Raw genomic sequence first — 13,593 nt, forward strand, 5'->3', positions numbered from 1 at the left:
TTTCAAAGAAAGTTTGGGGAAATATTCTTCATGTTCAGCCCAGCAGATACTGCTGTAGATGCTGGCTTCAAAAGTGCGTGTAAGCTTAAGATTTCACTGTATCTTACCTATTTAAGCAGTATAAATACTTAACTAAACAGTGTTATTTAACTAAGGCTAAAAGGAAGTTCTGAGAGTCTCAGACATGACATGAGCCTGAATGAAAGCAAAATTAACTTGAGCAGAATTTGTTAATGAGAATAGAGTGAATACATTTACCCTGTTGTAAGATCTACTAACACGTGTGTTTAGTCGCTCACTCGCGTCTGACTCTCTGTGGCCCTATGGACTGTAGCCCACCAGGCTCCTCTGTGCATGTAATTCTCCAGGCAAGAATACTGGAGTGGGTTGCCATTCCCTTCTTTAAGGGGTCTTCTTGACCCAGGAGTGAAACCAGGTCTCCTGCATTGCAGGCAGATTCTTGACCATCTAAGCCACCAGGAAAGCCCTTGAGGATTAAATGACGTTATATATATCTGTATCTCTGTATATAAAACTGACAGATATATTACCTCATTTAATCCTCAAAAACCCTGTGTGGTAAGTTATGTCACCTCCATTTTACAGAATAAGAACCAGAGCCCAAGGTCACCAAGTCCCAGCATTCTGACTCCACAGCCCACTCTCTTGGCCGCTGTATTGCAAGATCAATAGTGTTCCTAAAATGTAAAAATCTTTATTTCTTAATTTTTTTTTATTAGGTGATACACTTTTGGCCATTCAAGCACCTTCTGGTACACAACTGGAGGTACCTATTCCAGAAATGGTACGTATGTAGGATAGCTTTTGTTAAAATGGATCTGCTGTTTCACGAGGGACAAACATTTTCTGGAGCTGAACATGAGCTAACTGTAAACACTTTCAAGTTACTGCTTTTAAGTTGTCTGTAAGTATTCATATCTGAAGTTAGATGTCTTCAGTACTTTTGCAAAATTATGGATGTGACTGATCATTTAACATATTAGTTTTTGAAAAATCTTATTTGAGCTAGAAGACATCAAGGAATGAGTGATGATACAGTCAATAACCTTAAAAAATTGGTTTGACCAATCTACAGCCAATATAACAATCCTGAGGAAAAAGTTCACTTTAAATATCAACAATAATATACTGCTTTAAATTAGGTCTTTTAAAAAAACATTTTCTGGCTTATTGAGTCAAAGATATCTGTTGACTCTATGCTAATATAAATTTCATGATTTTCATTTTCAAATTTCCTAAAACAGATTTGAAAACTAACAATTTAAAAAGGTGGAAAAAAATTACTGTTACCTCCTATTACCTCCTTTGCTTCTCCCAGCCATCCTAGAAGTTCCTATTTAGGCATTTATAGTTCCTGAAGCCTCAGGATACAAATTACCTTTTTGAAATGGAGGGGATTTACATTTATATCTCTGTAGGAAAAATCAGTTGTCTTTGTGCTTTGCTGAATGGAAAAAAATTTTGCCTTGTGAAACTTGCTGTTTAAGACCACGTGTTGAGATGACCACCGTAAGCATGGCTGCCGCCGCCAAAGGAGATAGCATTCCATAGCTGAGGGGAACGCTCTGAGCACTGCTGAGCACAGAGTGTATCATTATAGCAAAAATAGATGCCTTCCAGCGTTCTATAGCTGGGAGTTTTTGATGACCAGTATTTGAGAAAAGCTTACTTTCTAGAGTCAAGAGCTTTGTAGTCCTCAATATCCCATTCTACTCCAAGTCGCTACACTATTTTGACTTAATGACTTACTTTTGTTGTATTTAGTTAGTCCCTATAGCTTTGCCTTTCTTTTTTTAAATGAAAATATGGTAACACATTTATAGTAGACTTGGAACAAACATAACAAGGTTACAGAGAGTTCCATCATGTATGGATGTTCCATTAGTTATTTTTTTAAGTAAAGATTTTTAGTTGGAATTTCAACATGAAACTCTCAAGAATAGAACACATACACAGAGAAGTAGAAGGATACGTAGTTGCCTGCCTGTCTCATTTTTAATGTTTCACGTTAGTTAGAGGTGTTAACCTTTGTTCATTTGTTTATGCCCAATAACTTCAAAGGGTCAGAATGGACAAAAGAAATACCAGATCAATCTAAAGAGTCATTCAGGACCTATCCACGTGCTGCTTATAAATAAAGAGTCCAGCTCATCTAAGCCCGTGGTTTTCCCGGTGCCCCCCCCAGACGACCTCGCGCAGCCTCCCTCTCAGCCCCCCACCCCAGTGCCTCCACACAAGCCCAGCTCGGCCGTCCAGAGCCTGCCTGAGCCACCTGTCTCTGAACGAAGCCAGCCTCTCCAGCACACGCCCGCCACAGACTTGTCTTCAGGTGAGTTCAGAGCCATTGTTTTCAAAAGCAGAGGAGAAAATATGAAGACTGCATTGGACAAGTTAGCATTTCTGAATCTCTCAGTTGTGATGTTATTCTCTTATCTAGTATAGGAGGCAAAATAGTAAACCTAATCGACAAGTCATAATTTTGTGTCTCCTGTGTGCCCAGCACTGGAATATGCATTATGAGGAAAATTTAAAAACAGATCCTGTCTTTAATTATATTCTGTTGTTTAGTCGCTAAGTCGTGTCCGACTCTTTGCTACCCCATGGACTGTAGCCGCCAAGCTCCTCTGTCCATGGGATTTTTCAGGCAAGAATACCGGAGTGGGTTGCCCATTCCCTCTCCATTTAATTGTATTACTACTACTTGTTTCATAGACTGTGTAAATATATATGTATTTACAGTTTTCCTTAGGATTCCATTTTGGAATTAAACCATATTTGTTCTTTTTGCTGTTAAAATATATAAAAAGAAATGTAAAAAAACTTTATCACATTTGTTTCCAGCAGGATCTATTAGTGGAGATATCATTGATGAGTTAATGTCTTCTGATGGTAAGTAGTTAAAAAAAAATAACTAACCTTACATATTAATAATGCTTTTCTAGAATTTATGAGTGGCATTATGATTTAAAAGACATGAAGAACCTGTATTTTTTAACTGCTTAATGTACTGTGACGGTTCATGGAAGTTAGTTAAGTTATAGACATCATGAAGCATTTCTCTGCCTGCATTTTTATGAAAAATAATTCATAAGGGGATACTTAATCATGTTTACAGAATAAACTTCTATACTGTTGGCATACTAGCCCTTTTCACACCTGAAGAATCTGGCCAAGAAGAGTAAAACAATATATCTGAGTCAACCTGAAAACATAGTTTTGTAAATATGCCCATCATGGCCAATTTCTGTGTTAGCCACATCATCTAACCAGAAATAATTCCTAAAAATCAGCTAATTTTAAAATTGTAGTTACTTTAACAGTTACTCTCTGGGCCTCCGCTTCCTGTAAGTTCTTGGATTCCTAACACATGCATACAACACGGCAGCTGTTAAATTAGCAAGCATTCTGCTGCTGCCGCTGCTGCTGCTGCTAAGTTGCTTCAGTCGTGTCCGACTCTGTGCGACCCCATAGACGGCAGCCTACCAGGCTCCCCCATCCCTGGGATTCTCCAGGAAAGAACACTGGAGTGGGTTGCCATTTCCTTCTCCAATGCATGAAGTGAAAAGTGAAAGTGAAGTCGCTCAGTCGTATCCGACTCTTAGCGACCCCATAGACGGCAGTCTGCCAGGCTCCTCTGCCCACGGGATTTTCCAGGCAAGAGTACTGGAGTGGGGTGCCATCACCTTCTCCGAACAAGCTTTCTAGTAACCACTTAAGAGACTTATCAAACATTTCTGTAAAAGCAGAGAATTTCAGCATATTTATTAATTTATGTCTGATTCCTTTCTCTGTTTTCAAAGTGGTAGCTTATTTAGCAGATCAGAGAAAATACTGTTTCTGAATCATTTTAGTGATGAGTTCAACCAATAAAATTTCTAACTTCTGTTTTCCAAGCTAAACCTATAATCAGTGCATAAAATGTTTTTAAATAATCTTTGAAGATACACACAAAATACAAATGATTAATTTGATCATTACATTTCTTATTGTATTTTTTTAATTTCCTGTATAACATGGGAAGCATAATTTGGTTTGATGTTTTTGATAGTGTTTTATCTTAGACATCATTACCTGTATGCGGAAACCATCTTTAACATTGCATTTGTTTTTTTGCTTGCAGTGTTTCCGCTCTTACGGCTTTCTCCGACCCCAGCAGATGACTACAACTTTAATTTAGATGATAATGAAGGCGTTTGTGATCTGTTTGATGTTCAGATACTAAATTATTAGATTCCATGGAAACTTGGGACTGTTATCTACCTCTAACTGTGTAACATTTTAGACTTCTTAATAACCTAAGTATTTAAAATAATGAATGTAACACCTTTTTAGTTCACTGATTCTGAAATGTTCTTCCCTAATACTTTATTTTTGCTTCACAAAACTTCAACCATAAAAACAAAGGATTCTGTTTCAGGAGAAAAAATGATTTCACATCCACCAACCCTCCACCCTCAAGTAATTACTTTCTGAAATTTCAACTTTTCTTCCCATTCTGAACCCTTCTGTTTTCTTCCCCTTATATGAGAAGAAAGTTAAAGTAGACTTCAGGTCATGAGAAACAAGGAAGTTGGCCAAGGGCTTATCTCTTGTTCTGTCTTCCACTTGTACTGCCACAAGACTGTCCGTGTTCCTCTGTGTCCTCCAATCCAGACATTCACTGCCACTTATAAAGTGAAGGGTGTAAACTAGGATATATTAACTGTTTCAGTGAACAGAGTTTGTGAAGTGCCTTCTGTTTTAGCACTTTAAGTTTATCACATTTTGTTGACTTCTGACATTCCACTTTCCTAGGTTATAGGAAAGATCTGTTTATGTAGTTTGTTTTTAAAATGTGCCAATGCCTGTACATTAACAAGATTTTTTAAATAAAATTGTATAAAAGATTAAATTTATTGGTCTTTTTGGGGAATTTGATGCATCATTGGTATATTACAACTGAGCCATCAATCTTGTAGCTTCATCAACATTAACTGATACATTTTCATGACACTGCTGAGGTATCTAGAGAGAAGAAATTACATTTTAAAATTTAGATAACAACTGCAAACAAAAATGACAGTCTACTGACATATAATCCAATATAATTTCTTCCATTTGTACTTTTGGAAGTAGAACAATAAATTCCCATATTTAGACTCAATGTTTTAAAGTCTGAATGTGCTATACATACTACAGAGCCAAGTACTAAAAATTACAATCAATATGGGCTTTGAAAATTTGGAATTTAATTTATTAGCCAGAACAAAAGCAAGTGATTTCTACTCACCAGTTGTTTCTGCAGAGGTTCAAGGGAAAGGCCTTTTGAGAAGTTTGCCAGTTCCTTCTGTATATCTATAAAAGCTTTATTCACTCTGTTAACTTTTTCATCATTCACAATGTTTATCTTTTAAAAAAAGAAAAGAGCAGTAATTCATGATCTTAAATCCATTACAGATAAAATATAGGCAACTTTAATCTTATTAAACCCCCATATAAACTCTTATCCATCCTACCAATTTGTGCAGATAACTCACACTAAAATTTTTAGTCTTATTGAGACACTTTAGACAAAAAGGTTCTGTTTAAAAAAAAAAAAAAGAATTATGTAGCTATACCTTCTACCTTGACTTTTCCTGGTATAAGCAGGCCAAAACATGTGCCTATAATCTTTCCAGGCTATGACGCTACCATCTCTTATCTGTGAAACGAGGACCCTGGATAGAACCCTTCCAGAGTCCCAACAGCGCCTCTCCAAATCCTCCTTGACAGCAGCACCTGGCCGTCTCCTGAGAACAGTGGCCCGTGCAGCCCTCCGTGCCTGAGTCTACAAGGCGGGGGGGCATTCTGTTCACTGCTGTGCCCCAACCATTTCTCCTTCAGACTCCCAGCTCCTCCGCACCTTACGCGCCAGGACATCTGACACCTTCTCACTACTGTCACCTACCTAAACCGATTACTTACTCCTTTGTGAAAGATCTCAAACGTTGGCTCACTGACCCCCCACATGCCTGGCATCACTGCTTAGTGGCTTCAACAAGAACCTACCCGATGGCCACTTAATCTTTTCAGGTCCTCGACTCCAGGGATCTTTTCCACGACTTAACCTTGCCATCACTGCCATGCGGTACCTTAGGCTGCACCACCTCCTGTCCCTCTAGTTCACTTAGTTTATTAGGAATTCTTAAATCTCACTGAAACCTTTTCTAAGTTCACTACTGTTCACATTCTCCACCTCCACTTCTTCCTTTAGCCTACACAGATCCCATGACCACTCGTCAGTCACTCCTTACACCCTCTTAACTGTCTGCCTTTCCCTTCATCAGACTTGTGTGGCAACTTGGTTACACTCAACCATCAGCCTTTTCTGAGCCTGAACCGGAATCTGTAGCAAGTCACAACTGGCTGCCTGGCTTCATGTAAGTTCATTTCCACCAACTTCAATTTACCTTTTTTATGTGCTGCCTGGCAATCTTACCCTAATAAGTTAGGCTACTTTCTGATAAAATTATTTGATACTTTCTCCAACCAGGCTGCCTACCCACAGGTCTTTTCCAGTAGCGTCCATGAAGCTTCTGGGACTTCTGTCTAAACAAAGTAATCTTTCTCAAATACACCAAGCTCTTCCCCAACTGGAGGCCTTTGCACTCACTATTCTTCCTGCCTAAAACATGCTGCTGCTCCCAATACTTCACTGCTCTTGGCGTCACTAGCTCTGTCCCTCAGGTCTTGGCTTCAGCATCAACCTCGAAGACAATTCTATCTAGAGCTGTCACCCCAAACTCCAGTCATATCATTCAGCTTTATTTCCCTTTCAGCATTTCCAAAGACAAGAAACTGCTCCACCATAAAGTTTAATTCAGCTAGTTCATGAAGACTGAAAGATAAAATGTTACATTTCTATGGACCATTATGATAATTAGTAAGTCCTTCAGAGCTGACTCCATCTGGTACTTAAGCTTGAAAACATTTCCTTGAATCATGTTCTTAAGGCGTCTACTTGAAATTTCTCATTCCCCAAATATTTTGAAAAGAAGATAAAGCAACTCTTTTCATTTTGTATTTTAAGAAACAAAATATTTTATCTCCTATTTTCAGGTTTTTATTTGAGCTCTAGGTATCTCCAGAGAAATAAGAATTAACTGAGGAGAAAAAGAATGGGTGCTGACTGACATTCCGTGTCTTGGCTCTGTTAAGAGCTTCTTGAATATATATAAATTTACAGAGAACTTTTCCATAACATTTTTTTTTTTTTTATGATTTCCAGGCTCTGAGAATTAACTGTTACTTGGAGCCTCATACATTTGCAGTTAAAATGTTTTCCTTTTGCACATTTGGATTCAAGAAAGGGAGGTTATTTTTCTTCATCATTTTTCTTTTTAAAACAAATACTTAAAATCATCTTGCTTTTTTGTAGGAAAGGCTAAGAACCTGTTTTAGATATTAACATTCAGCTTTTCAGTAGCTTTACAATTATGCTTTGCTTGTAAACAGTAAAGTCAGAGTGCTTAAGTGATACTCACCTTCTTAAGATTAGTGGTAACTGGTTTTGCTTTATTTTTAACCTTAAAGCTTTTTTGGCTGGCTATGTGGAATACATTCCTGGACTTCTGCCCTCTTAGTTTGTTCTTGGCCATTGTCTAGGAAAAAAAGAAAGAGCTCAATTAAGTTGCCCACACTTATGAACTGTAAATCAATTAAAATTTAGGAAGGTACCGATTAAATTTAAGAAGATCCACCTTGCTCCTGATTATTTTTAAAACTGCTACTTGTATTAAATTCCATGTCTTTTGGTCCTACAGATTTTCCTGTTTGAGTGCACAGAGTATCTAATTCTTTTCTGCATCTCTGGCACCTGGACTGTAAGAGGTTCCACATTAATTTCTGCCAGTTAGATACATTAAGTAATATCACCAACACAACAATGGGTTTTTTCAACTTTCTGTGGCATCTGACAATGCTAACCATCACCGCCCGTCCCTCTGCTAGTTTACATACTGGTATTCCACTGGGGTTCCTTGCATACTCTAAGACTGGCTCCTTTCTTCTTCTTTCATCCCTTTTTACTTGCTCCATTTTCACTCCTATGTGCACCTCCTCAAAGTTAGTCACTAGTCATGTCTTTGCAACCCCATGGACTGCAGCCCTCCAGACTCCTCTGTCCATGGGATGCTCCAGGCAAGAATACTGGAGTTGGTTGCCATGCCCTCCTCCAGGGGATCTTCCCAACCCAGAAATTGAACTCTGGTCCCCTGCACTGCAGGAAGATTATTTACCTCTGAATTACCAGGGAAGCCCCAGCTCCTCAAAATCAGTACTTAATCTTGCACATCCAAATCCCAGCCTTACTTTCATGACTTCCATATCACTTCTGTGTGAATGGTTCTTGCCTAAAAACTTTAGATGTTATCTTTGTTCTACAGCTAAACAGACTAAGCCTATAAATTCTACTTTTGATGTTGAGAAACATCTCTCAAACCTGTCTTTAACAATGCATGTGAGGAACAATTTCAAAAATATTAATAGTTAAGATTTATTAAGCTTTGACTACATGTACAAGCACTATGCTAACATTTTATGTGCTTTTTAACTAATTTACTTCTTACAAAAATACTTTGTGGGTTACTTCTTACAAAAATACTTTGTGGGAGGTACTATTTCATCATTTTATGGATAAAAAAACTGATGCAAAAAGAAGTTAATCTACCCATTGTCACACTGTTAGTAGTCAAGGGATGCCACGATTCAAAGCCAGGAAGACTAGATCCTGAGCTCTCATTATGTGATATGGCCTCACATATACATAAAAATGCAACACAAAACCATGATTTAGTACTGCCTAGTTCAGGACTAGGTTATTGCTTTAGCCCCTAGGACTATTTGGTTAGACTCTGGGTTGGACAAACTTTACCCACAGACCAAATCAGGTCAGGCCTTTGTAAACGACTGTTCATTGGAACGCAGCTCTGTCCATTTAATTATGTATGTATTGTCTGTGGCTGCTTTCCTGCTACAACTGTGGCTTGCAAAGCCAAAAATCCTTACTATTTGGCCCTTTAAAGAAAAGACTGTCAAGCCCTGGCTTAAACTATATGCATTCAAGTCTATCCTGCACAGTGGTACAAAATGAACAGTCCCAATGTTAAAATCCTTCAATGGCTTCTCCAACCCACAAAAAGCAATATTCTCTGTCCTGACATGTTGCAGGAAACCCGATTCTAGCATAAATGTGTCAAAGGTATCTTCTGCTATATCTCTGTAGCCACCTTAGAATACTAATTAATCTCTAAAGACTGCACATTCTTCCTTTCTTCCCTTTGCTCACATTGTATCTCTCCTTCAATGTCAAACTTCAGGAAACAACAGAAACGGCAAAGCTTCCCGAATCCTAATAGTACTCCTTAAACAAAAAAAAAAAAAGAACACAGTAGAAAATACGTATTATAGAAGCAGAAAATACACATAGAAAGTCACCCCAAATTAAAGTCCTTCCAATAAGTAACCAGAATCCGATCATTCATTAACCAATTACTACGTGCCAAGTGCGGTACAGAACTCATATGCATCATATGAAACATATACAAACACAAGACACATAGACAGGGGCTGAGACTGGCAGCATAAAGCGGAGTGAGCAGACGGAAAGATCCAACGGGCCTGGGGGACTCGGGGAAGGCTCGTGCTAGCGGGGGGCAGGGTGGTGACAGGGGTCGCCCGTGACGACCCCGTGGAAACGAATGACAAAGACTGTACACTGGTCCCCCACCCCGGGCTGAGGGCCCAGGACTCGGCCTTCCGGCCTGAGCCCGCGGGCCGGCGGCCGAGGACAGCCGCCCAAGGCAGCGAGCGACCGAGCCGACCTCCGGACGGCAGCGGCCCGCAAGGCCCGCCCCCGCCCCGCGAAGCTTCGCGCTAGCGCCCGGGAAGTGTCCCTTACTAACTTCTCACCAAGCCTCCAACACCCTCGTATAGCCTCTCAGGTTCCAGGTAACGCCATCTGCACGCGCGAGACCCGGAAGTTCCGGGATGAGAGGGCCTGTCAAAGGGCCTCCTCAGGGCCGCGGTTCCGCCCCCGGGCGAAGCCCCGCCCACAGAGCGTGGTTCCCGTCCCAGAGCTTGGGGAGGGGAACAGAGGTAAGCCCCGCCCACAGAACGTGGTCCCGCCCCAGAGCTCGGTGGGTAGACAGGGGTAAGCCCCGCCCACAGAGCGTGGTCCCGTTTAGGAGCTCGGTGGCTGGACAAAGGTAAGCCCCGCCCCCAGGGCGCGGTCCGGCCCAGGAGCTCGGTGGCTGGACAGGGGTAAGCCCCGCCCACAGAGCGTAGTCCGATCCAGGAGCTCGTTGGGTGGACACGGGTAAGCCCCGCCCACAGAGCGTAGTCCCATCCCAGAGCTCGGTGGGTGGACAGAGGTAAGCCCCGCCCACAGAGCGCGGTCCCGTCCCAGAGCTCGGTCAGTAGACGGCTATAAGCCCCGCCCTTTCCGCCCACGCTGGTTCCCAGCCACTCGACGTAGGGCCGCCCACAGGGCCGTCTCCGCCGCGGAGCTCGCGCCCCAGAACGCCGCGAATCCCCTCCCGCAGCGCAGAGTCCCGCCCGCCGTGTGAAGTCCCGCACGGTATCGCGTCTGGCCCGGTGCTACCTTGAGGCGCTCTTCTCGGGGGAGACGCCGAAGACGCGGCGCGCCTCGAGCTCCTCGCGCGGGCTCGCTTACAGAAGCCAGGCGGCGCGTCTTGGTCACCGCGCGGGCCGTCTCACAGGGGTCGCCCCTCGGCCGCGTCCTGCGGGCTGGCCGGGACGCGCTCCCGGGACGCGGCGCCGCGCGCCGCTGGGGGCGCCCCAGGCTCGCTGGGCGGCGCAGAGCGCCTAGGGTCTGAGCGGATCCAGGGCTAGCGCTGGGACTTCCTAGGGGAGGACTGTCATGAGACGGAGCTGAAGTGCTTTCCTCAGTCAGATGAGAACTTCTGACAGCACGGCAGAAGCACAGGAAAGTAAAGAAGCCGCGCAGCAAGAATGAAGTGAGAGCCGCCCCGTCGTGTCCGTGGGATTCTCCAGGCCGGAACACTGGAGTGGGTATTTGCCTCTCCAGTACTGAAAGCTACCCTTCAATGAAATATGCGTTTCTTGTGAGGAGCCAATTATCATGAAGAGTTTCATGATTTATTATAGGAATGCAGAGTCTTTTCTTCCTTTAACCCCTCAGTGACAGAAGAATTTATTTTCAGACTAAAACATCTATAACATATTCTGTATAATAAAGTAGAGCAGACAGGACCTTCCATCTTTTTGTCTAGGTCAGATTCCTGGAAATATCTGTAGGATAAGAATCAGTAACACTGCAGTGAAGGAAAAACGGCACTTCCTCAGGGTATTCTAAAGCTGTAGGAGGTGGATCACAGACTTTATATTGTTATTATTTCTTTTCTATAACTTAAATATCATATTACTGGTATGTATGTTTGTTTCTCAACTAGTCCATGCACTCTTCAGGGGCCAGGTTCACTACTCACCTTTATGTTTCCATCCAAGATTCCATATTTCCAGTGCATGGAAGGTGTGGCATAAATGAAATAAAATTTCCTTAAGTATAAGAAGCAGAGAAGAGATTGTAGCCAACACACTAAAAATAACTTTAAAGCTCTATCAGCTTTAGCAAGACTGAAAAATACCCAGAACACTTCTTTTTAGCTTCTTGTAGTACTATTCCTTGGAAGTGATAGGTGTTTGACAAATATGTTTTTAATTTAATTAAGCAGATTTTATTCAGAGTAATCTCCTGGCCAAATGCCTAGAAATCCTGCTACTGCTGCTACTGCTAAGTCACTTCAGTCATGTCCGACTCTGTGCGACCGGCAGCCCACCAGGAAATCCTGAACCTGAACTAATTGCAGTCACAAAGGATGGCTTACGTATGAAATATCTGAAGGTGAGGAATAGTGAAATCCCTATCACAAAGACAATAAATATATTCAAAGAGTACATGAAGTCCTTTCACATTTTTTGTGATGCTAGGTTAAAATGCAAACAATGGTTAAAACTTACAGGAATTGGGAAATACTTAGCAAATGCATGTTTAAAACAGAAAATTGGTAACTGCAAAGGAGGCAGTGAGCTATTAAATTATCATTTGGCACTCCAAATTTCAACAGTGTTTAAAGCAAAATTAAAGGCTGCTGTGATTTGTAATTACCATGTTTAGTTGATAATGTAAACACTCAAGTTGTCTAAAGCTCAGCAATGATTTTGAGATTTTTTTTCTGTTGATATTGTTCTGTTCAGTGTCTATATGAGGCAGGAAGCAGATGGGCCCCCCAGGGTAAAGCAGCCAAAGGGAAGAGATTGGATCCTGCACAGACCACATATTTCTCGTCCCAAAGTCAGGAGACCCTCCCTGGCCGCATATGCACAGAAAAGGCTCCTTTGCTGTTCTACCCAGATGCCTTTTCGGTAGAATTCATCTTGGCTAAGATGCGTGCACACACGGGAAGATCCTGAGATATACAGAATATGGACTGTGAACCCAGGCAAGTCAAAATGAGCGGCCAGAGGAAATCTGGAAGAAATGCCCCACATAAGTGATTTAAACTGCCACCAGGGCGCAACTCGGGGACTCTGTCTCTGAGTCTGCCCATGTGTCTATCCATATGTACTGTACTTTTACTCCTAATAAATACTTTACTTGCTTCACCACTCCTGTCTTTGTGGAAGTTCTTTTCTGCAGCGCCAAAGGGCCGGGGCCCTTGTCACTAACTGCCGGTCTAGTCGCTGGGATCTGGTGCTTTTGCTGTTGTGACCCAGCCTCCATCTCTGGTTGGGAACCCCAGCCTTGCTCCAAGGCTCTGCAGGCCCAGGCCACCCAAGATTATATCTAGACTAAAGTTGACAGTTTCTGACTCTCTTTTTGTGTGGTGTTTGTTCAGAACTATGTTGTTCTGAAATCCTACTAAGAATTACGTAATTGTCTATATTTTGTTAAATAAGATAGAAATTACTGAGGACTATGAGGATTTCATGAGCATCTTTTTATCCTTTTGGATTAGAAAAGTCATGAAGAGTGCTTGTAGAAATTAGGGAAATTCAGAAAAGCATAAAGAAGGAAGTGAACAGACAGCAGTTACTGCATTCTGCTTAACTCACCACAGTCTTTCTCTCATTTCGATTACTGTAATAGCTTCCTAACTGGTTCCCCTGCTGTACTCTCTACCCACCCCAGAAGGAATCCCACTAAGATATTAATCAGATCATGTCATTCCTCAGCTCAGAAGTTCCAGTATTTCCCACATCACTCGGGATAAAGGCCAAAGTCCTTACAATGGCCTGTGAAGCCCTATTTGACAACCTTCCTCCCCCAACCTTCTCACCCCACCCCTGAACCCTGAATGCTTTCTTACTTCTCTGCCTGGAGTGCTCGCCCACTAAATATCTGCAAAGCTCCTCCCTCTCCTCTTTGAGTGTGTGTTCAGTCGCTCAGTCATGTCTAACCCCTTGTGACCCTGTGGACTGGAGCCCACCAAGCTCCTCTGTGCATGGGATTTTCCAAGCAAGAATACTGGAGTTGGTTCCTATTTCCTCCTCCAAGGGATCTTCCTGACCCAG

The 13,593-nt window shown here is 42.1% G+C and overlaps 2 protein-coding genes and 1 long non-coding RNA gene across 9 annotated transcripts in view; 2 read left to right on the forward strand and 1 right to left on the reverse strand.

Annotated features, from left to right (window-relative positions):
* E2F5 (E2F transcription factor 5) overlaps window positions 1–4,912 on the forward strand; it is a 28,063-nt gene extending 23,151 nt beyond the window's left edge. The window contains exons 5-8 of one of the 2 annotated variants that reach the window (XM_006077411.4): window positions 741–805; window positions 2,083–2,350; window positions 2,866–2,910; window positions 4,142–4,912. In XM_006077411.4, the coding sequence (XP_006077473.1) occupies window positions 741–805; window positions 2,083–2,350; window positions 2,866–2,910; window positions 4,142–4,251 (488 nt within the window). In that variant the 3' untranslated portion in view covers window positions 4,252–4,912. Of the gene's footprint in view, window positions 1–740; window positions 806–2,082; window positions 2,351–2,862; window positions 2,911–4,141 lie in introns of both variants that reach the window. The other variant, XM_006077410.4, reaches the window with a different exon arrangement.
* RBIS (ribosomal biogenesis factor) lies at window positions 4,896–10,106 on the reverse strand. Of its 6 annotated transcripts, none has more exons than XM_025264982.3 (5): window positions 9,949–10,057; window positions 9,326–9,400; window positions 7,524–7,640; window positions 5,291–5,407; window positions 4,896–5,025 (listed from the first exon to the last, which is right to left on the reverse strand). In XM_025264982.3, exons 3-5 carry the CDS (start codon window positions 7,635–7,637, stop codon window positions 4,954–4,956), a joined length of 303 nt encoding a protein of 100 aa, XP_025120767.1. In that variant the 5' UTR covers window positions 7,638–7,640; window positions 9,326–9,400; window positions 9,949–10,057; the 3' UTR covers window positions 4,896–4,953. The 6 variants fall into 6 exon arrangements, with proteins under 6 accessions (XP_025120767.1, XP_025120765.1, XP_006077471.1 ...); XM_025264980.3 differs by having other exon boundaries at window positions 9,942–10,045; XM_006077409.4 differs by lacking the exon at window positions 9,326–9,400 and having other exon boundaries at window positions 9,949–10,106.
* A 517-nt stretch (window positions 10,107–10,623) lies between these two features.
* Window positions 10,624–12,687, forward strand: LOC112579116. Its single transcript, XR_003103516.3, has 3 exons — window positions 10,624–11,066; window positions 11,754–11,923; window positions 12,277–12,687. It is a non-coding gene; the product is annotated as an uncharacterized LOC112579116 (long non-coding RNA).
* The last annotated feature ends 906 nt before the right edge of the window (window positions 12,688–13,593 follow it).

This window comes from Bubalus bubalis, chromosome 15, assembly GCF_019923935.1.
Source record: "Bubalus bubalis isolate 160015118507 breed Murrah chromosome 15, NDDB_SH_1, whole genome shotgun sequence".
Lineage (NCBI taxonomy): Eukaryota > Metazoa > Chordata > Mammalia > Artiodactyla > Bovidae > Bubalus > Bubalus bubalis.